The sequence below is a fragment of the Aplysia californica genome, unplaced genomic scaffold (assembly GCF_000002075.1).
Source record: "Aplysia californica isolate F4 #8 unplaced genomic scaffold, AplCal3.0 scaffold00036, whole genome shotgun sequence".
Lineage (NCBI taxonomy): Eukaryota > Metazoa > Mollusca > Gastropoda > Aplysiida > Aplysiidae > Aplysia > Aplysia californica.
The window spans coordinates 1,227,906-1,251,730 of NW_004797306.1; the positions used below are offsets into that span (position 1 = coordinate 1,227,906).

The 23,825-nt window shown below is 36.6% G+C and overlaps 2 protein-coding genes across 6 annotated transcripts in view; one reads left to right on the forward strand and one right to left on the reverse strand.

The window, feature by feature from the left end:
- The window catches only part of LOC101854069 (myoferlin), a gene marked incomplete in the record, with an annotated part of 152,314 nt that extends 146,716 nt beyond the window's left edge, over positions 1-5,598 (forward strand). The window contains 1 exon segment of the mRNA XM_035973922.1: positions 1,137-5,598. Within this exon segment, the coding sequence (XP_035829815.1) occupies positions 1,137-1,169 (33 nt within the window).
- Positions 5,599-7,888: 2,290 nt separating this feature from the next.
- The window catches only part of LOC101846793 (4-hydroxy-2-oxoglutarate aldolase, mitochondrial), a 22,335-nt gene continuing 6,398 nt past the window's right edge, over positions 7,889-23,825 (reverse strand). For 4 of the 5 annotated variants that reach the window (XM_005091827.3, XM_013091446.2, XM_005091826.3 and 1 more), the window contains exons 2-9: positions 21,326-21,444; positions 20,169-20,349; positions 18,386-18,514; positions 17,464-17,591; positions 13,823-13,957; positions 12,850-12,946; positions 12,010-12,143; positions 7,889-10,440 (exon numbers count right to left, since the gene is read on the reverse strand). In XM_005091827.3, coding sequence (XP_005091884.1) covers positions 10,288-10,440; positions 12,010-12,143; positions 12,850-12,946; positions 13,823-13,957; positions 17,464-17,591; positions 18,386-18,514; positions 20,169-20,349; positions 21,326-21,385 — 1,017 coding nt within the window. In that variant the 5' untranslated portion in view covers positions 21,386-21,444 and the 3' untranslated portion in view covers positions 7,889-10,287. Of the gene's footprint in view, positions 10,441-12,009; positions 12,144-12,849; positions 12,947-13,822; positions 13,958-17,463; positions 17,592-18,385; positions 18,515-20,168; positions 20,350-21,325; positions 21,445-22,972; positions 23,790-23,825 lie in introns of those variants that run through there. The other variant, XM_035973924.1, reaches the window with a different exon arrangement.

A 23,825-nucleotide genomic window follows, 5' to 3' on the forward strand; every position in this document is an offset into this window, starting at 1 on the left:
CAACTGAATAGTAATTAATTGTTCAAAACGTGTTAGTCCTACGTACATTCCTCTTTTGAGTCACAAGGAAGGCACCCTGAAAAGAACATTTATAACATACTAAGAGTATTTCTTTTATTTGTTTGCATCCTTCTTGTTATTGCAAATTTCTTCCAGTTAATTATTTTTAATTAATGCCATTAGCTTTACATTCAAATTATGCAAACAGATAAGAAAGTAAAATTTATTGTGAAAAAAGACCTGAAAAGACCATGCAAATACTGTCTAAATTGTTCAAGTTAGATAGGTGGGCAATTTGGACAGTGTCATATTGATATATATATTAAAAAATGCAAGGGAGGAAATGGGAAGTGGTCATCTGTACATGTGATTGTCTTGGACAGGTGGCCAATATAACAGGTTCGACTGTATTTATGCCCCTTTTTTTGTGGAAGATAGTTTTAAGTAAATTCTCAGGCTTGGGATATTTCTATCTTCAAAATTGCAAACAATAGAATGTTCTAACCACAGAGTTAAAAACAACTGAGGTTTATGTTTTGGGTATTTAAGTTTTGTGATTTAGATGGCTAATAGAAAATATTTGTGAGCTATGTGCTTAATCAATACAAACAACTTATTAGCAATTTAAATCCAGAGATGAAAAAAATCAATTGACAATATTATTCATTTCTCTGTCCGAGGCAAAATTTAACTAATATGCATTATTTTGTGTGACAACCTGACCCCAGTGGGGAGCTACACCCACCACTGTTGGTGGAGGGCAGCTCATAAACCACAGCCTCTCTGACAAAAAATGGAGAAAACTTTTTCTGTCTATTTATTGTGTGTTCTGTCAAGCTCTGGCCCATTCTTGTCTGTCTTCTGGGGGTTCAGTCTAGGCAGAAAATACACCCTGGACACCCCATAGTTTAAATGAACTTACACATCTTGTCAGTTCGTTAGTGTTTAAACGCTTAGTCAGCTACTTGCGCTGTATGCTTCCCGGGATGCCAAGAATGTTTTTGAGTGTTCTAGGATTTGCTGGGATAATAATATACTTAATAAAGTGCATAGAGCTCGAGTGGGGATGTCCAAATACAAAAATATTTATATTAAGACGTTGTCTGATCTCCTGATTGCATACCTTTTTCTCCCAGGAACAACTGTCGAGATGGATGGTCGGCAACTAGATGTAGAACCACAGAGAGGTTTGATATTTGGATGTTTCTCCGGAGGGACTGCACCTGTGGTGTTTACAAATCCTGACTTACCACCAAGAGGACAATCATGACGCAAGACGATTTTGATTATAAGTAGACTGTACTGCTGAAAGGAAAACATTAATTTGTGCTGCATTTTTTTTAGAGAAGCAAGAATTATGATTAAATACCTTTCCATTGTCATACCTTTCTTGTTAGTGAGAAATTCAGTGTAGACGTGGCACTATTGTTTAAATTAGGTTGTTGGGTTGGGGTTTTTTTCATTGGTTTTCCACATCACATTTTTTTTTCTTTATTGAGTTTAACTACTTTTTTTCTGATGAAGAGTAGAATATAATGAAGTTGTGAAAATGACCATGTAATGTGATTATTTTGTTAAACAATTGATGATTACTGACTTTATTAAGTGTCAAAATTTCTGAGACTGAACGTCATTTTACAGACTTTATTTTATAGTTTCAAGTCAAAGAACTGCTGTGCATGACCTGACTAGTGACTCTGACATGTTTTATTTTATTATTATAATTATAATTTCATATAAGATACGTTTTAAGCACAAGTGATGATTTCATATGCACTTTAGTACTGTTGTTGTGGTCATTCCATTTCATTGGTTCATTCTAACTTGTGGGGAAAGTATGCCAATGTTTATGATCATCTAAATAACGTCACGAAAGCCTTTTCCTTCAATCAAATGACGCCTACTGAAATTTCCAAACAGGAACAGTAAATAAGTCAGAAATAATTCTCAATTCAGCTCATGTTTCTTACCACTTGTTTTTTTTTAAATCTCTGCCACAAGCAAGTAGAAAAGAAGGAGTATATTTTAATGTGTTTGTCGGGGTTGGGAAAAGTCATATTTTATCCTCTCCTAGGGAGAAGAATTGAGGAATATCCTGCTAAAGAACAACTTAAGTGCACTCTGCTTTTTGTTTATACTTACTGATATATTTGTATTCGTTGTCTTTCACGGCCTTGTTGCTGTTATGATGAGATATTACAGTATCTGATTCAGGCACACAAATGAAATATGAAACCGTTTTTGTTAAATCTTAGTAAGTACACACAAAACTGAACAATTTTATTATTTTAATCTGTTCTTTTTAATTTGAATACTCTCGTGTGATGTAATCCCTTTATTTTTGTCTTGATGCACCTCCTCCTCATACTGATTGAATCATCTGAAACTTCTTTTATTGTATTATGGCATTTCAATATGTTTTTATTGAACTGTCGATGTAGTAGAAATCGCTTGGTGGGAGAAACTGCATTCTTTTTTTAAAGTATACGTAGAGAGAGAAAAATGATGTGTATGCTCATCTGGTATAGTTGGGTTGGCTTTAGACCATTGTGTTAACAGGCGTTTTAGCTTGTTTTCTTGTCGTGTCAGACAAAGGATGTGAGTTAAAATGATCAAAGTATTTGTGTTTTTTTTAATGAAAAAAAAAAAAACAACCCCTCACCAAGAACGACTTAATTGATGTCAACGACTGGTTATTTTTTATTTCTCTCTGAACATTATGAGAATGTTACTCATCAGAGATTAAGTTAGTGGAAACTTGTTTCCAGTCCCGTTAGATATTTGAGCATATAACTGCTTTGCGGTTTATTTTTTTCTCCAAAATATGTATGCATGAGTGCTTATAGCTCAGTTGGTATCTTGCTGGACTGCCGTTTGGAATTCCCAGATTTGAGTCCCCAATAGCGTGCTCTTGATCTTGGGTTGTGTGGGGAGTTTTTCCAGCGCTCCACTTACTTGGTTCGGTCCTGTCTCCGATGGACGTTAAATTTGGAGATCCCACCTTTGAAATAACCTAACACTACACACTGTTTTTCAGGGACGTTGAGTCCATACCACACTACAGTAAAAAAATATTGGGTCAGTGTTGTGGGTGGATATGAAGGAGGTGTCTTTGGTCTCCCTTTTTTCTTACTAGTCATGAGTTGTGAAGCACAAACTGTACTGCTATAGCTGTAACCTGTGACAAACCATTTCCTTGTTGTGGGTGTGACATGGGAAGTCAGTTCTTTTTGAAGCACTACCAGCTCAGGGCAAGTTACTTTTTCCAAAAGCCGAAAGCAGATTCCATAGCTGACTTGATTTTCATGCTTTAGTTATTTTCAGAATAAATCTGTTACTGACGGACGCAGATTGGCAATTATTGGCACAGACAGCTGAAGATACAAAGTAGAATGAAAATTTCCTAGATTTATTGTTATGAAGAAATGAATTCTGCTTGAAACTTTACAACAATAACTTTAGTCTCCCCATCTGCTCACTGCTCTGTAGACCATTTTTATTATTTTTTTTGCCCCATGTCTTTATTGCCTACATCAGCTGTGGTGCCAAAATGTAAAAAAAAGAAAAATATATAATATTTGATTGTTTTGTCAATATAAATGTCTGTAAGTCAAAGTGTGGTTTGAATAGTTGAAACTGTCAAGAGAAAAGAGAGGTGTTGATGAAGGTTAAGCAAATGAGATCACAAAGAAGCTGGTTCCTGTTAAATGATACTCTTATGGGTTGCTTGTGGTTTTTCACGGCTTTTACAAACGCTGTACATAGAATGTTTCAGGGATGTTTACAAGGCGATATTGATTTTTATTTTCTCTATGCAGATATCTCAGATCACTCGATAGATAGTGATTTAAACCCAATTTTGTTTGTGCACAAAATAAGGCTTGAAACATTTGCAGACTGTTTTTGATTGGGGCGTTCCAACTCCCGAAAAAGGTGAAAGTTGAGTACAATTACAATGTAGAAAGATAATCCAGCAATAAAACACGTTACTGTGGACTCACTTGCACAGTTTTCTCTAAGTGAAGTGATACTCTTGACAACAGTGCTGTTACTAGTGTTACCCTGGCTTCCATCCTCTTGGGTCTTTTGAATACTTATAAATTATAAATTATTTTTTAAAGGTATAGATTGAAGAAAACTTTCTCTCCTGTTTAAGAATATCATTAGCTATTATCTTTTTTCAGTCTTAGAGGTTGTTGTTTTTTTACATGACTAATGTTTACAATTTAAACAGATCTGAAGACCATGACATAAATGGTAACCTAAACGGTTGTGAGTTCGCAGACTAAGAACTTTTAACAATATTTACTTTTGATGGGGTTCAAGTCTGGAGTTGTGTTAAAAACTCATATTCTCTTTACAAAAGTGACAAACTTTGCCTCGAATATTTGTTTTAAGTTAATATTCATTTAAAAAAAATATATGTTAGGAAGTAGCAGTCATCATCTTTTTTGCCATTTCAATGTATGCTACTTCTTTTTTTAAATAACCATCTATTTAAAATGCAGTACACTCATAGCAGTTTATGATCCATGCTCTTTAAAGATGCTTTGGAAAAATTTTGAAGAGAGAAATGCACCTGGTGAGCCTACCTCATTTCCCTTTTTTTTCTTCTTTTTTTTTTTTTTGAGAGGCAAAAGTGAGGTCTGTGATGTTGAAACTATAGTCATTGTTAAAGCTCACGGAGTGATCACACTGTACATTGATGTTAACCAGCAATACTGTTTCCATTACTTTATGGCTTGACAATCTTTTCCATGTGCACATGTTTGCAAGAGCCAACATATCGTAACTTTTGAAGTCGACGCTTGAATATGAAAATGCTCTTTTCTTTTTATATTCATAGGCACTAAACAGTCCTTTGTGGTCTGTAGGTTTATTGTTTCAGAATGTAATCAGGTCTTCTTGGGTAATACTATAGATTGTAAAGTGCATAGAGCTTGCTGCTGAGTGGGAATTTGCGCTAACAAAAGTGCTATCTGTTATTATTAGTAGGGTTTGTTGTTGTAGGTTTTATTTTTTTCTTCCACACTGAAATTTTAGTCAAGCTTTCAAGGTTTGTGTCCTTTTATATAAACTGTGGGCTGTGGAATTTTAAAGCCACCCTCTTGTATATGGTTTGTCTCTTTGGCTGTGAATGAGCACTGAGAACAAAATGAATGGTGAAGTGAAAGTTACAATTCTCTCCATAAGTTAGATGTTGTTTGTTGTAGCACTTGCTCGCTGATGATAAATTATTTATGCTGCTCGTGCCTTACAGTCAGAAAACAAAGTGATAATACAGCAGCGTCTGCTCTTTAAGTTAAAACGTATAAACCCTTGTAGCACAAAATTATGTTGACTGTTATAAATTTGCATGGCTTTGGTCTGCGTTGTGTAGACAATGGTTTTTGCAGGTATGATTCTGATCCTGCCTTTATGCCCACCCCATGATGAGCCGTTTCTTGTATCATGACTATAATGCATGTGATGGCGGAGACCGTTTTTAAACCTACTTTTACTCCCCCCTCTTTCTTTACTTATTATACATACAATACTCTGTAACGTAAGTATCATCATTATAATTTCTATACACAATAAAACAATTTCCCTCATGAATGAGCTTTGAATTCTTGTTTTGGTTTGCTGAAATTGAACTGTCTCTGAAAAAGCAGATGGCACTGTTAGTGATGACCTTAACTTGCCTTAAGCCAAATGGTCAATGTTTAAAGGAAAAACAAAAAGAGTAATTCGGGTTCACCTTTTCTACACTACAGGTGGAGTACAAATCATATTTCTAGAAACAATGACACGCACATATATATCCATTTTTGGGGTTTTGATTTAATTTATGTTATTTTTACGCTCACACCGACAGTTTCAATAATTTATAAGGCAGGCTTTGACCCCCCCTGTCAGGGCCAACCTGGACTGAGAGAGATTCATTGTGCTAATACAAAGACCAAGATACAGTAGTCTCTGTCCAAGATCCTGGTGCTCGGGAGCAAAGAAAATGTAGGATATTAGGCAAATGGGATCTTAGCTGTTGCACCAAGGGAAGTCTCTACGGCGACCATGTTAATTGTTAATGTTAAAGCTCACAATCGGTCGAAATGGCCTCCTTTCACAGTTTAATGAACTGACGTGACCCCTGGGTGGGTTTATGACATATGGCGAGCAAAGAGTGTTCAACTTTGATGACCAATCGTCACAGTGGCACGAGGCATGTCTTTTTCACCTATTATCCTATCGTGAATCTCAAGATCTACGCATATATATCCATTTGCCCCTCCCCTTTACTTGTCCGACATGTATAGCTTTCCATCTCTGACCGAGTTCTCCCACCTTTGTCGTTACGTACCATTATGTTGTGACCATACCAATTAGAATTCAGTCTGTCTCGCAAATTCGAGAGTAGAGACAACTGTTGCAATGGTCAGAGAAGAGTTCATAGTTCGAAATGATCCTTCCTGAAGCGATTTTGTAGGCCCTACTCACCCACCATGTGATGTAAGTTTAGGTGGAGAGCTCAGATGCAAGTGCGATGTTTGGGGAAAACAAACGCATTGGTCAGTTCACACCTCAGTTTGATCCCGTCTGTGGCAAAGATTGTACTGTTTCATCGAGTTTTACAACACTTATGTGATCACATTAACGAAAGTGGCTGATCTCTGATGCGACGGGCAGTTCAATGGTCTCCACTTTTCACTTTTGGTTGATCAGCTGTGCCTGCTCAGGTTTTTGTTCCATAGATTATGACCTGAAAAGTGGGATCTTAGCCGAATGTAGGCCTTCAGAGTGAATCAAAGCGGGATCTTAGGGGTGACTAGTATAGTATATGGGGTGTGTAGTAAAAATTATGTTTTCTAGAAACAGCAGGATCTTAAGCCGTGGGATCTTAGGCGCAGACTACTGTACTTGATAAAAATTCCTCAGGCACAGGAAATGAACTCGGGTCTTTTGCGTGTAATGGGAAGCACCTAAGACTAACAGCAACACCACAGTGGCCAGTCTGGACCTCTGTAACCTGACCAGCTATAATGTTCATGGTAGCTGCAAGAAGTTTCCACAACAACATACAGTATAACCCGCTTATATCGACATGCTTTGGGAAGTGGATTTCATGTCGATATATAAAGATGTCGATAAATGAAAATATAAAGCCAAAGATGAAAAAAAACAAGGGGAGGTCCACGGCAAAAAGACAACACTGCTTTTTAAGCTGGTTGCTTCCCTTGATTCTTACACAACTACACAGTGAAACTAACAGGCAAAGAGGTAGAGGGGAGAGGGTTGGAGTAACTGTACCAAAGACTGAGCAACGCAAGGCGCACACTACACACCAGCGCAAACTTTGTTGTAGCATCCTTGTAAGGCCTATTTACGGCCGCTTGCTGGGGAAAATGGAAAGGCGAGGTACTGACTCACGGACCGTGGCACTTGCCAGCAACAGACTGAGAATGGGATGGTAAAGGGGAGTGGGTGATCAGGAGTGGGGGTAGGAAGGTGATACCCAGCGGGCGAGACGGTCACGTCTGTGAGGCACAGTACTGTGTTGGAGACTACACTGTGTAGGCCTTACATGACCTACTAATGCCTGGTGTGTCCAATAGGCTACTTGGCGGGGATGCCGACTTAATGAAGAACTAATGCGTTGACCGTTAGCGTGGCTTTCCCCCCCATTTATATTCGTGGGCTTGGCCAGGTACCCAGGAAGCATGTCGATGAAGCAGAGTGGGCTGAACAAAGTCGATATAAGAGAAATTGTTTAGTGAAGATATTGAAGGAAAAATTTATCATAGGAAAATATGTCGATATGTCAAAAGGTCGATACATCGGCTGTCGATATAAGTTGATTATACTGTATTTAGTCCGAAAACCATAAAAGAGCACCATTTACCACAGACTGTTTGGTATTTTCCCAGAAGTTTATTAAGTATTGAGCAGTGCAATAATGTTCTCAAATAATGCAGTTAAATGGTGAATGCAACTTATTTCCATGAAAAACACAGTACAACCTTGTATTCTTTAGAAAAGAAAACAAAGTGTATAAAATTCTTGTTTATATATTTATATATATTTATTTATATCTATAAAATTTGTAGTGTTTGAAGCCTGCACTAATGATCAGGTCTCGAAACAACACAATCTGTTTACACAAAAATATAAAGGCTAACCTCATTAAAAACACACAACTTACATTTTAGGTGATTTTTTATACATGTCACCATGTGGTGGAATCGGGCATTCCTCAAATTTCGGGCATACTAAGTTATAGGTGTAGTCTTAAAGCCTTGCTTTTGATTCGAAAAATACTCATCTATCTTGAATAGAAGTTGAAATAATTGTGACTGCAGGAGGTGAAGGGTCACCTGGTGTCAGAGGTAAATTTAGTGAGAGAATGGCCACCAAAGTTTTGTGACTGCCAAAGCTGTAGAGTCCTTGAAAACTGCAAATTTACATTTTTCGTGCCTTTGATTGACTTTTTGCAGTAAAATCCACACAGGAATGTGTTTTTAAATGGGCATACAAGGTGTTGAGCACAACACTAAAAAAATTGATTAAAAAATTGCACAATGGACGGAAAAATCCGCTTCTTCTATTTCATTATTTTGACGAGCGCCTGATTTCATCACGATGCCATACATATGATTTACACTTTCATTGCAGTCGACGAACAAGCGCCTAAGAGTATATCAAAACAGTTATCTCATAGACCCGTATCAATGTGCAAAGACAAAGAATACAAAGGCTAATTTAGGAATCTCCATAACAAGACAACCATCTCCCAACAACATTTGGGAGATAAGAGCTTAACAACAACAGATAAAAGTCAAATATACTCTAAATGTGCTTCTGTAATGGTCTAAGTCAGATATATAGTTTTTAATGAATCTTCAAAAAAAATTCCTAATTTCTTGACTTTTCTCGACTCCAACCATAAGAATTTTTTTTCTCTCTGGGAAATGCATTGGTACATTTATATCATGATGTGGTGGTATGCCATTATTTAAAGTTTACCTTGACGAGTCAGTTTGGTACTGGCCTAAGTCTGACCAAGACCATTATTACAGCACTTTGGTAAAACATGTTAGTGACAACAATGAAAGACAGATGATCTCTGATGACCCCCCATAACCAAAGCTACAAGGAAATGTTCAAGAAACTGACATCATGTATATGTACGTACATACTAAAACATATTGTTTAAGCTAAACACCAGCTTCAACATCAGCAGATTACTTAATGTAGAGTAAGGACATCCATTTACACGAGATATAGCCTACTACCAACAAAAAGAAAATGGCTATAACCAAAGGAATGCTCTCATTTGCATAACAATATTACTTTATCACAATTTTTCAGCCAGGATGAACAGACAAGTATCCTGAGCCTTCCCTTCCACTTTAATGATTTCTCACAAGTAAATATGGCACTACTCTTTACATTTTCTGAACCTCAGTTCAGTCTATTGTTCTGTCAGCCACGGATTTTACAGAACACATGATAAACAAAAAGTTAAAAGATAGATGCATTGATAGCGGGCACATCACAATAGCCCAGGTTGGCAGCTCTAGTACATTGTGACAGATACTCAAGATATTAACTCTTTATCTCCGAGGGGGGTAAACCCACTACGCCGGGCCCTCTTTAGGCACAAAATCTAAAATTGACATATATATACATCAATATTTTGGCCATGAAATCAAAACAAATGAACCTATTTCGACAGTTCTTGATCTAATAAAATAAATGAACTACCCCTAAGAGAGACCTGTTTTTGGCAATTACCAAAAAGTACTTCGAAGTAGAAGTCATCGTCAAGGAATGTGCCTGAACCGCTGCCACACTTCACCAGCACATTGGTTCCAACAGCAAGGCTTGCGGAGGTAGGGAGGTAAAACAATGTTCTTCTTTATATGTGCACTTTATTTTACTGGCCCGATTCCCTTTAAAGGCACGCAACAAGAATATTTTTTATAACGTGTAAAACTGTTTATATACCATAGGCATTTTCATTTTTTTAAAATACCAAAGTAAATCCCAGAAGGAGGGACAACATTTCAGATGACGTCATGGTACCCAGGTGTCATTCATTCTAAAGCAGGAACCCAAGCAAGGAACATACTGACATTTTCTTTTTCAAATGCCCATGATATATATAATCTCAATCAATATGATGCTCAATTTTGTTTCCAAAACCCTGACTAGCAGGAAAAAAATAACAATCAACAATATTCCATAAACAAAGGTACAAAAACACTTGCATGAGTCCTAGCTCACTGCTATTAACTTTCATGGTCAGATTTAGTCAAGATAACCAGATTTTTGGAAGGCTTTCCTCATAAATTCAGTTTCATCAGCTGTGAGTGGCACCAGAGGCAGGCGAGTCGGTCCACCGTAGTAACCAAACCACTCCAGGGCAGCTTTCAGGCCAGGCACACCATATTTTCTTGTAACCTGCAATTGTCAGAAACTTTGCTTTAATAGAGTATGATGCACTAAAAGTAGCCATAAAAAGTTTTAACGTTTATGTTTTTACACCCCCATTGACAAAATTTTAATCATTTAGGGGGCGGCCTTCTGACTCTGCCTGTCAGAACCAACCCAGGCTGAGAGGGATACATCCCAGCAGAAAGACTGAGATACTCAATAAAAATGTATCCTCACTCAGGAATTGAACTTGGGTCTCCTTTAAGCCACAGCACAGTGCCTACCCACTACACCACAGATGCTAGTATTCTTACTTTTAAAATGTTCTTGAATCTAACTTATTCAATGACACATTTAACTTGAGAAATCTACATAGATAATATAAACTGAGTCTTCTCTACAAAATGTTTTTCCTGAGTTACAAATTAGAACCAACTGTTGACAATTGCAAAGTCAAAACATTATAGTGTCATTGTCACTCTGTGTAAAACAAACTGGTCTCATCCTGCACAGTAAACCCATTTCTATCTGCTGAATTAACTGACTTGCTTCCATTTTCTAATGACAAGATCCATGAAAATGTCACTTTCAGAAATGCTACAGCCCAATCAAAAGTTATAACAACTAGCACACACACACACAAACACACACACAAACACACACATACACAACATAAATACACACAGTCTTAGCCGTTCTATTCTTTCCTCAAAAAAGTGTCTTTATAATTAAAAGTGCAAAAGGCTAGATCAATTGAAAATACACCAAATTGTTGTATCTAAAGTCTCAACACTTAATATAAGCCTACATTTGACATGTTATTCCTTGAAAACAAAAAGTTTTTGTATTTTATAACATTTCAAAGCTTCAGCAGTGAGACAGGACGCTTTGATGATTCCCGTTTGCTTTTATTCATGCAGCTGTGAACTTATATTGAGCAAATAATTGTTTAACTGGATTTAGGAAACAATTACTCAATTCTAGAGTATTTTACAACAATACATAGCAATCTAAACCTACAATTTTATAAATTTTAAAGTTCAAAATCATGAAAATTTAGCTCTGCTATGTTCAAAGGAATAACGAATGCTACTTTCGGTTGAATTATAAATTTGAAGTCTGAAGAACATGTGTTATCTTCTAAAAAGAGATGCAAACTTTGGCACCAGTCTAGCATGCACATAGTGAACGTGCAGATAGCGAAACAAACACTAGGAAACAGATTTTGAGTTCCCTTATTTTAGTAGATGTATATTCTTCATATTTAAAACACGAACAAAGTGAAATTCGTACATAAAGAAAAGACTTCTGTGTCCCGCTGATTTTTGTATGTGCCTACTATACTGCACAACATAGATGAAGAAATGATTAACAGTAGAAACAACTTTGGGTCAACTTTGTAAAATTCGACTCTGCTTTCAAAAGCATATTTCTCTTTCATAAAAAGAAGGTAGCCAAGACAGTAGGTCTCAGGGTCCTGGGATTGTTTTTTTAAAAGCTATCAAATATCTGGATTTTTGTCATTCAGACCAATCCCTTGAAAATTTTGATCAAATAAAACATATTCATTGCCTCCACAAAATTTCTCAAACTTACACAAGTATTGGGGCCAACAAGCCTCAGTTGCAAGTCCATGGCTGTCTTAAGATCAGAAGTTTTGGCCAACTGCATCAAGCGGCACAAGTCCTCACCTATGATGTTTGCCAAACCACAAACCCCACCAACACAGCCTGTGAAATAGACCAGAGGGTAAATACAGCATTCATCAGGAAAAAACTTGATCTTATTTTTATCTACCACATTTCCCTACTTTGGAAAAATATTAAACTGGACTTAACTTAAAATGAACTTTCATAAAATGATTCTCATAAAAATGTATACCCTCACAGTATCCCACATTCATTCTGGAAACAAGGTGGGAAATGGACACGATTATTTTTCTCAGTTTTCTTTTCCAGTGGGCCCTTTTTATCAGTGTGATAATAAACTCAAGGAGCACTCTTGCTACATTTGTACCACTTCTTTATTCTAACTGTCAGGATACCAGCATTTATGGCGTAGCAGTTAGGCACTTCGCTATTGCACCCATACAGCCAAGTTTAATTCCTGTGTGGAATGAATATTTTTTTGAGCATTACAATGTTTCTGTCTCTGCGTCCCTCTCACCCCTGGTTTGCCCTAACAAGAAGAGTGAAGCCTGCCTCCTAAATGTTCTAAATTATTTCAGTGGGGGCATTAAACACACCTACTTTTTAAAAAAGACTATCTAGATGTCTTTTTCACAAATACAATGGTTAGAAGCAATAAATAGAAGGAAGTAGGTGTGCGTGTGGTGTGTGTGGGGGGGGGGGGGGATAATTGTGATAAAACAAGCACTTGCACTCACCAACATTGGGGGGGGGGGATAATTGTGATAAAACAAGCACTTGCACTCACCAACATTGTAAGCTGCCAGTAAGAACCCTGCAGATCCAGCCAATATTTGGAAGCCAGAGGACGCAGTTTGGAAGCACAGGGTTGTTATTCTTGTAATCTGGAAATACAATGTGCTGTTGTAATTAAGCAATTGTGAAACATTGTTAAAAAAAGAAAAGACCATTGCTCGGTTCAATACTCCTTAGTGACTACTCATATAGAATTCATAAGTACCAGAAATATAATTGCTCCAGTTCTTATAATTATTGTGATAACTTAACTGCCAACATCATGTGCTTTAGTAAATAAATTAGAGCGATTTTGATATTACACTTAAAACTGAAGAGTTGAAAGACTACATCAATATACCATGGTAACAAATATAGGATATAAAATTGACAGTTTGATATATATATATATATATATATATATATATATATATATATATATATATATATATATATATATTTATATATATATATATATATATATAAGTGAGGCAGCATGGTGAAATCACATGCTTGCCAAAATAATGAAACCAAAGAAAACAGCATTTTTCCACCGCTTTGGCAGTTTTTATCGAATTTTGTTTTTTGACTCAACGAAATAATTTAAAACATTTAGGAGGCAGGCTTCACTCTTCTTGTGAGGGCAAGACCTGCCAATTAAAAAAATTACTTCAGTTTGGATTTGAAAAACGTTGATTGAAGTAAAGGCACAAAAAATTAAAATTTTCAGTTTCCATGGACTCTCAAACAATGGAAGTTACCAAACTTTGGCACCCATTTTCGGGCTAATTTTACCTCTGAAACCAGACAACCTCACCTTCTTCAAACTCAAATATCTCGACTTCTATTCAAGATAGATGGGTATTTTCTTCATCAAAAGTAAGACGAATGAACAAGCTTTAAGATGAAAGCAATAACTCCACATGCCCAAAAATTTACACGCCCCTGATTCCACTAAGTTTTCCTTACAAAAAAAAAATACTTACATCACCACCACTGTCCTTCAAGCCAATAATGTTTGGATGCTGCGAGAGAGAGATGATCACTTCTGGAGGAATGTCCATACCAGTATTGCTGGGCACGTTATACAGGATAACAGGCACAGGACTTTCATCAGCCACCTGTGGAATCATGGCATAATTATTACATTACAGCGAAGTATGCAAATATAAAAATTTGCAGGATCACCGATTTTTTTTCCCGTATAGCCCACAGCGCACCGGCGGTGGAATTTTAGTTGCCGCGGGGGGTTCCCCGCCGGGCGCCTTATCACGTCGGGGTCACTGAAGTCAGCTCCCTGTCGCCGCTCTGTCTGGGCCGACTTGATTTTTGGTACTTTTCAACGTACAATTTTAGGTGTATCCTTGTTTTTATGGTAATTCTCATTTAGTGCACCCAAAGCATACGTTTCTGCTCTTGAGACTAAAAAAAGAACGGACGTTGTAACTTGTCTGGTTATTTCGTTAGACGCGCTGAAGTCGGCAATGCTAAATTGTAATTTTTTTTGGACTAGCGTGAATGAAAAAAAATCAATATAAAAAAAAGGCCTCGACAAAATCTGTCGAACTTTTGGAACATGAACGACATAGCATTGGTGCAGATACTCTGAAAAGATGGTATCTGCGCATATAATAGAAAGCTGTAATTTTGCAACTTTATTCATCGGGCACACAATTCGCTATGAAGTAATTCCTCCAAATACAACTTCATGTGTTTAATATAATCGTGAATATTCGCATATTTTCTCGAAAGTTTATAAAAGTTACTATGAAGTTTCTCTATGAAAAGTACAAATCAATTTTAGAGCCAGAATACATCTTCAATGTAACACACGAACAGTATTTGTTACACTCCAGAAATTCCTTACTTTCCTTAAAACGCTAAGTCTAGGTTTTGTAAGTAAACTGAATAATAGGGATGACTTCTCCTAATTGGGTTATAAGAACATTTCTAGCTTTCCAGGGACACTGAATCAGCACCAGACTTTTCCAGCTTTATTTTTCGTTTGTATAATGACCATTTGCAATAACTGACAATGTGACTGATTTTTTTACATTCATAGTTGTGTCCCCGCATATTACCGACACAAAAACTAAGAATGAATGTGTTAGCTGTCATTTATTCCATACAAGAAGTTTATCTCTACGCATGTATTTACACGGTTTTGTGGGGAGTTTTAATCGCTTATATTATATCTTTTTAGTTGTATGCAGGCCACAGACACAGCATGATTCATGAGCAAACGCAGAGTAACTTTCTCTTGTTTAATAGTAAAATAAGAGCTAACGCTGATCGTCTTTAGCTAAAAAATGCAGATGCGCATCTTTTTTCTCTTATAACTTGACTATTACTATTACAAATAGCGCAGATTTAAGATTTCTCATGGTAAAATACATGATATTCGTAGTCAGTTTAACACAGATTTTGGAGAGATCTGTCGTGCCTTTTTAAAATAAACAATCATTTATTCATAAGTTTGTAACTAAAATAGGACAAATTGGGTACTCTACAAACACTTGTCTAGAACAAAAACTAAGGCACAGAAATTAACCATTCTAACGCAGAAAAAATCTCAAGACATTGAGCTTTTAGTACATCCATGTAATGGTTTTCTGAGTGGGACAGGGAAGAAGTTATATCGTTTTAAACAGAGTCAAAAATGCGAACTTCCTAACCGACACCGGCAAAGTCGCTTCAGGGCTCATTAACCCCGTGACCCCGAGCCCGGGAGCTCCAGCGGGCTGCTGAGTCACGCTAACTAAAAGTAACAGAATCGGGCGAAAAGTGACGCCGTGAGCCGTGTTTTCAGTTTAGAAACTTCTCAAAAAGCGATGACTGTTGACAGTGTAAAGATGGGAATGCCATGCTCATGGCAAATATCCCTTTTTCAAAGTTTTTTTTTTCAACTATTTCAGAAACTGCAATTTGAGCAGCAGCTGTTGACATGAGACACCTGTCAGCATGTTTAATCTGTCAAGCAGTCATGACCTAGAACAGATGACAGTGTAGACCAACACACTGTTCTGTGCTCTGTGGTAAGCCAGAAAATGGAGAAAGCTCAACAATGCCACTGATGTCATGAAACACACCATGTGCCATCACGTGCACATGTGTATGGTGTGAACTAGCTTCCCAGAGACAATAGACCATGACCAATCAAAGGTAGTGCGACAGACGTACATTTGTTATCCTTGCATCACTAAGCATTCACAGAGCTTAGACCTAGGCTATAAATATGTGTGGTAAACGTAGGCAAACAGTACACTGGCAGGTCTTTCTCTGGCCTTCTACCAACACACCTGAGTTCTCATGTCTCTTTCTTCAGTTTCACTATCTTGAAGCACATAAGATTTGATGATTTACATTATTTGAGAGTTGCTTCTGAAGATCTGGCAACAAAACCTTTTTAATTCTTTTCTGTTTAGAAATACATATAGGAGGATTTTGGCTATTCGATAGTTTCCGTACCAAGACAAAAAAGAAGAAAAAAATGGAAACTATATTTTACCATTGTTTTTAGATTAACAGTGTTCAGTTTCAGCTATAAAAATCACAATGAGTTTGATCAGAGCAGAGGAAAGCCAAAACGATTATGGTCATACAGCACTAAGAGAGAGGGAAAGAGAGAGAGAGAGAGAGAGAGAGAGAGAGAGAGAGAGAGAGAGAGAGAGGGAGGGAGGGAGGGAGGGAGGGAGGGAAGGAGGGACGGACGGACGGACGGACAGACAGATAGACAGACAGACAGACAGACAGACAGACAGACAGACAGACAGACAGACAGACACACACACACACACACACACACACACACACACAATTGGCTAGAGAACAAAAAAGGAATCCTTCACCCATGTGAATGTGTGACACCAGCTTGACTCATGCTTCAACCTTTCGACTCTCTCACCCTTTCAAAACAGCATATCTCATACTTGCCACCACCTAAATTCCCAGAAGAAAAGAGAAATCTGCATACATAAAATACTTCTGTTTTCAGAATTACTTGCATTACAAAGTCCTCCAAAATGTGTCCTTTTGTCGACAACATCATCACTGACAACTCTAGCCTTCACAACACAGTCTAAGTCACAATTATAGCCCTAGAAGCTTCAAAGCGGACCTTAGAAGCCCGTCCATGATAACAAATTTTACCTGAATCTGACTAGAATACCCAAAATTTGACCCATGATTTAGACATTTCTCATGAAAGTTTTTATCAAATCACTCTTTCAAAAGCAAAATTGTAATATGGCATTACTAAGAAACAAAGAAATTTGATGTACCATTGACAATATCTAATTGAGATGTATTCCAATTTCAGAATCATCCATTCAACCATATGATTCAGGTTTATATTAATACCTAATGCTTAAGCAGTGAGCTCCCAGAACACACTGTCCTTCCTGATCTCTAAAACATTGATTGAACCCTTTTACAACATCCCGACTTTCGAAGCTTTAAAAATCTTTGACTGAAAGAGTTTAGATATCATCATAGTTATTATCACAACATTCCACTCAATAATTAAGCAAGAATAAAGAGAGGGAGTCAAATGTTCTGTGCAAAAGCTCAATTCTGTTTTTTTGTCTTCCAGATAACCCATTGTACACAGGATCTATTTTACGGGTACCTTTGTATAATGTGCCATCAAAGCCTGATAGGTCATGCTGGCTTTATAGAAGGATGGGTTCACAACCAAGACAGCATCTGCCCCTGCATTGGCCATCCTTTTTGTCATCAGAACTGTGTCTCTTGTTGCTGAAATATGGGAATGTACATTAACGTTAGAGAAATAAACTATCAGACATACAGATGCTCTATTTCAATTTGAAAGACTCGTCGTCATGGTCACAATAAATAAGAACAGTGAACTAACTCCATGTGACTTTGCTTGACATAGTAAGCGAAAATTTTTGTAACTACTAACAATTCTTACAACAATGACAACGTGAAAGTACACCACAGAGCACACACCTTGCTGTTAACAGAAGCCTGCAGCCACACAAATTGCTGAGAAATACGGCATGGAGAAAAGTATGTAAAGCAAGACCCAATGAAGGAGAAAAATCAGTTCTTTGCTAGCCTTCGAATATTGTGTCTTTGAGATCCAATGGTTTAGTCCCCTATCCATGACACATAAATCAGAGATTTATATTTTTTGCTGACGTCTGTCAGTTTCTGCTAGACATAAGATGTATGGTATATCAATAAATATTATTATGCTTTGACAAGAAAAGACAACATTAGAGACAACAAAAGCAAAGGCATTGAGAAAGCCTTAACCGTTGAGCTGTCACTGTCATGCAAAACAAAAACAAAAAAAACGTAATTTAAAACTCCTGAACACAAAGAATTTATTAAACAACATATCAGTCACAATAAAAGTTAAAGATAAAAAACACTCAAACTGTGAAAAATACTGAATAGCTTTCAAAAGATTGTTGAAAAACAGAATAGCTATATTAATCGCCAGATAATACCATTCAGAGACAGAAATGCTAACCAAAAATAAGTATCTTAAGATCTGAAATATAGCTTAATCCAATGCTTACAATCACAGCCAGATCCACCAACGACGAGTTTACTTGGATCAGCAAGCTTCTTGGTCTCTTCCAATAACTGGACACGCTCATCCCAATTTAGTAGACCACATTCTCCATTGGATCCTAGAACAACATACCCTACAAAAACAAAGACAATTTACTTGTACATAAATCAAAACAAGAGTCACAGGTCTCCAGTCACACAATGAAAACATTAGGTCTTCTAATCATTCTTTCTGCAAGTATGAAATATTCAAGATGAAGTGTTGTGAAAGAGTGACATATTCCGTAAGAGGGTAAGTATAAAAACCCACAATCTTACACTTTACATTAAAACTCAAAGTTGTCCCCCATGCCAATACAATAAGAAAAGACCCAACGAAAGCAGAAAAACATTTTGAGGAGTTTTAAAAAAACAGACTAAGTTGTAACATTTATTTTACAGACAGGATAGGTTTAATATACAATTAAAGTTATTTGTTATTCATTACCAAAATAATATTTTTAACAGAACAGTTCCAACTTACACTCTGGCAAGAAAAGTTGGGGATTTCATTGAAAAGACATTTCCCTTTTTTGTTTAAGAAAATCAGAAAGAAGGCATCCATGATCATTGTTTCTGTTCCTACATCATTGAGCTGGTCTTCCAAGATATGCATTATATCTTAACATCACATTATGATATATCAGGAATGTTAAACAAAGAAAAAGTAGACAAAGCAATTCATTCCACATACCCGGTGTCTTATGAAAGAGGACCCATTTAAACAGCAAGAGCTCGATTATCTTTGAACCAAATTTAATAAAACTTCGCATTTAAAAAAAATTCAACTAGGAGGATATTACAAATAAGTCCGTTTGAACGAAATTAATTCGTTTCTTCCCAAAATATCAAATTTTTCAAATTTCAACCAAAATTGACAGAAACGCAAAACTTTGAAACTTCTTAAAAATTACCATTGTTCTATTTTAAATAGTCCCTATTTGTGCGTTGAAGAACAAACTAATACTGAATTGATACTAAAATTAAAGCGGGAGTAGATCGTTTCTTTCCTTACAAGCACCAATACGTCACTGGAAATTTGAACAAACCCTGTGGCAGGTTTCTGGGTTAATTCTTTGCACGTTCTGTTCAACATTGATTGTTGGCGGTTCGATTGTTTGTGGGTTATTTCCTAAACTTTGCCAAAATTCCCCAAAGGTTTGAAGGGAGTCAAGTAATGGGAATGTGACAACCAATCATTTGTAAATTTTGGGTTTATAAGGCATTGCCCAATCCTTTCTTGCAACCATATCAAGGCCACTCTTGAAGTGTGCGTTGTGGCCCCATCCAACTAGAACCAGGCCTTTACAACATTCTCCCAAAACTTCTCCAAAACTTTCTTGGCATGTCTAGATCTATCTGAGATGACTGTTGTGACATATTGGTGCTTGTAAGGAAAGAAATGATCTACTCCCGCTTTAATTTTAGTATCAATTCAGTATTCTGCTCTTAAGAAGTAAAATTTTGCATTTAATCCAATTCCGGTTGAACAAGATCGATTTTCTTTATATTAACAAGAGTGATGTCCTCATGCATGTTGAATTTTATTTGTTACAATTCATGTTAAAATTAGTGTAGAGATGACCAAATTATTACAAGTGTGTTCACTTTTTCTCTCTTTTCTTAGACACCCTTTAAAACCTACTAAAACATCATTTGTGACAAAATCCATAGGAACCTTGAGACAAGAACAAAAAAAACAACAAAAAAACACCAAAAAAGCAATTCCTACAGTCTTTGAAAAGGTACCTTTGAAGGGAATTTTATTCCACTTATCCATGTTGAACTTGAGTTTGTCAAAAGCAAAACTTCCATCTTCATTAAAAGGTGTTGGGATGGGAGGAAGTATCCCAGAAATGTCCAGGCTTTTTGTAGAAGCAGCAGCTGTGCTCTGATACATCAAACTGACATCTTTGCTCGACATCAAGCTCTGTTGAACATTTATTTAGATTTTTCAAATTTATGTTAATTAACATTCTTGCCAAGGTTTCATAGAAGTCTTCAAGAAATAAAAGTACAGAATACAAAGGAAAGATAAAAACTCCCTAAAAGAGATTCATACTGATATTGAAGAAAATTCTTTAACACTAAGTTTCCACTCATAGGCTGCCAACAATAAATACAGTAATCTCATCACCACAGGTGTGTTGGGCAGGCTTGAATCTAGTACAAGACTGAGTAAAACAAAATGTTTTACTGTAGAAGTTTTATGCCCCAATTGACACAATTCTGATCATTTAGGAGATGCTGCTTCTGCCCTGTCTGTCAGGGCCAACCCAGGCTTATAATTAGAGAGATACAACATATTCCAGCAGAAAAACAGAGAATACTTAATAAAAATTCTCTCCATATATATGTGAACTGAAGTTACTTCTTCTATGTATATTGGCAAAGCATCTAACCGCTACACCACAGACACCGCTACAACATTGAGTGCAGTTGTGAGTATGTGTAGAACAGTGTGAACACTAGCATTAGGCACTCCGCTGGGTTCACCACTGCTAAACAAGGCTGCAGAAACACTTTCAATGAGTTGAAATTGGATTTTAAGTTTTCCTCAGCAGTGAATCAGTAAAAGTGTAAGTTACATAGACAAAAAGTGACAGTGTAACACAGCACTATTTTTTCTATACTTTCAAAAGCAATCCAGCCTGATGCATGTTTTATTCTAATATCGCATGAGAGTTTTGCAAAAATGAGATAAAAAAACAAACAGTATAATCCTGAAAAAATAAGAAACTGATCATTTTTCATCTTAACTTGTAAGCCTACTTGCATTCTATCCATGAAGTACAGTAGTGACATCTGTCTAAAAATATAAACAATTAACATTATGATTATCAATTTGCAAAAAGAGCATTTTTCAGTACATGTTGTTAAAAATCAGAACATATTTTAAATCTTACCTGCTTATGCATGTGCTTCAGGCCTTTTACAGCCTGCTGGCCAAACACTCTCAAAGCCATGATCAGTCAACACTTTATAGTACAATAATGTGTACAAAATTCTGCAACAGCAAAGTCAGCTGTAGATAGACAAGTAATTTTCTCCACATTAAGGACAAATTGTGAACTTATAAAAATTAAAAGAAAAATATAACATTATTCATGACCTGTCCCATTCTGTATTCTAAAAAGTATTAAATGTATATATATATATATATATAATATATATTTGTAAAATTTAAAAAGCATTTATAAGGAAACAAAACCAGAACACTGGTGGTGTATTTTGATACAAATATTTAAAATCAAAAACTATAAAATACCATTCTAAAGTCATGTTATTTAAAAAGTGCAGCAGGCCAATCTATTCAAATCATTAACATTTTGAACATCTCAAACATGGCTCATCACATGGCAGAGTGACATACATCACCAGCTGGACACCAAACTCGGAAAATAAGATTTGCTGGAGCAGACAACAAGTTGAACTTAAATAATGTTATATTCTCTGATGCAATTCATGGATATGTTACTCAGTTAGCGAAAATTTCCCTCTGTCAGACCTTTTGAATTTTGGCCTACTTTCTCAAACAAGTACATCTGAACCAGGCATCCAGCTGTTTTGAAAAGGCTCTCCAGTATAATGCATGTTGGCCTTGACCTTTGCAATGGTTTGCTTAGTTGCAAAATAAATTGTCAGTGGGCTCCCGAAAAATGAAGTGTTTATAAAAAAAAGGGGAAAAGAGCATATATGGAAATTACACGAAAGTAAAGAAACACTTTACTTGGTATGCAAAAAAGTGTGCAAAGCTGTGTGTTTAGACCTACTTTGCCACAGAGCCTGAATCTTATTTTATACTTAAACCAAGGTCTTTGATTTTTATTTTTCACATGGAATGAAGTATCCTATTTTGAGCCACTGGATACACATGCCAATTAAAGATGAATGAGATTCATCGCAGGCCTCTATGCACAATAAACTCCTGTTAATAGCCTCATATAGCACTAGAATCTGACCCTGTCCTAAAACTTAAACCTCCAACCATGGCCCTCTTTCCAGTGGGCAAGGCTGTTCACAAGTATCCAGATGATGGAGTACAAAGTCAAAGATTACAAGAGACACTCAACAAAAACCATAGCCCACTAAATTCGCCGTTGTTTAATGAAATGGAAATTTTAGTTATCATAGTGGTCCTCATTCAAAACTTTTCCAGCCTAGATTCGAGAGACTATAAAGTGTTCTTTATTTTTTTAAAAGTTTTAGTAGAGTTTTACGGCATTCGCAACACAATCAGGTCTTAAGTGCTGAATATAAGATGTGTTACTGGAGTGTCATAAAAACAAAAGAAAGATGAGAGATAAGGACAACAGATGTCTGAAATAGAGGATAGAAGACTTTGACTACAAACCTGCCACTACACAAGTTCTTTATTTTGATAAAGTATTTAGTGCGCTTGTATTGAACTTCAAACTCAAAAGCAGTTACATGAGATAGTGATCCGGCAATCTTCGAGTCTGGAACCTTTGTTCACATTTGCTGGATTCAGGTAATTAGGGTTCCCTAAACCAGCCTGGATTTGGGTAATGAGGTAAGGGTTAGGGTCACACCTCAGAAGGCTGTATATACCCATTGGAGGATCAGATTGGTCCGGTATGGTTCGGTTTCTGGCAGCTTCAGTGTACACTACAAATACACCCCTGCCTCAAACCGATCGCCTGATTCGTGGCCTTGAAAAAAAACGTGTCATCATTGGTTTCGTTCGGTTTGTGCCTCGAAGGTAGCTTTTGCATTCACGGAAGAAAATCCGGCAGCTAACCCTGACAACCAAACCAAACTGAGTCGACCCTGCCAATAGGTATGGCCTATGGGCCTTCTAACTCTTAAATTATTTTATCCAAATCGAGGGTTACAGCAGGGTTAGGGTCCTGGCCCTCTAAACCATTGACTAAAATCTAGGTTCGAGAAACCCAAGCTGAAACGGTAACCAGTCATTTCGTCACACGGTCATCTCGTCACACCCCAATTAAGTGTGACCAAATGACTCCACTTAGATCTATATATTATCTCTCCAAAATTGTTAGGCTAGTCAAGTTATGGACAATTAGCCTAAAGCTTTTTTTGAAGTTATATAAATTATTAATGTAAATTAAATCTTCGTCCAAACTGTTCCATAGTTGAACAATTGTGCTAAATAAGGCAAAAACAATGTCTGGGAGTTAATTAAAGCTTTATGTTCGAAAGTAAGTAAGGGCATAGATTTTAGCAAAATCGCAGTACTGTACATTTTTATTAAAATTAACTAATTCATTTTTAACAGAACTAATGGTCTTGCCAACCACACCTTTCATCAATAATACTTAAAAACTTTCGCTGATCTGACTCGATAGATTTCAATTTTGTCAGTGCATTATTTATGAACGGTGTAACTCATCAGGTAGGTACCACGACTCGCACAGTCGC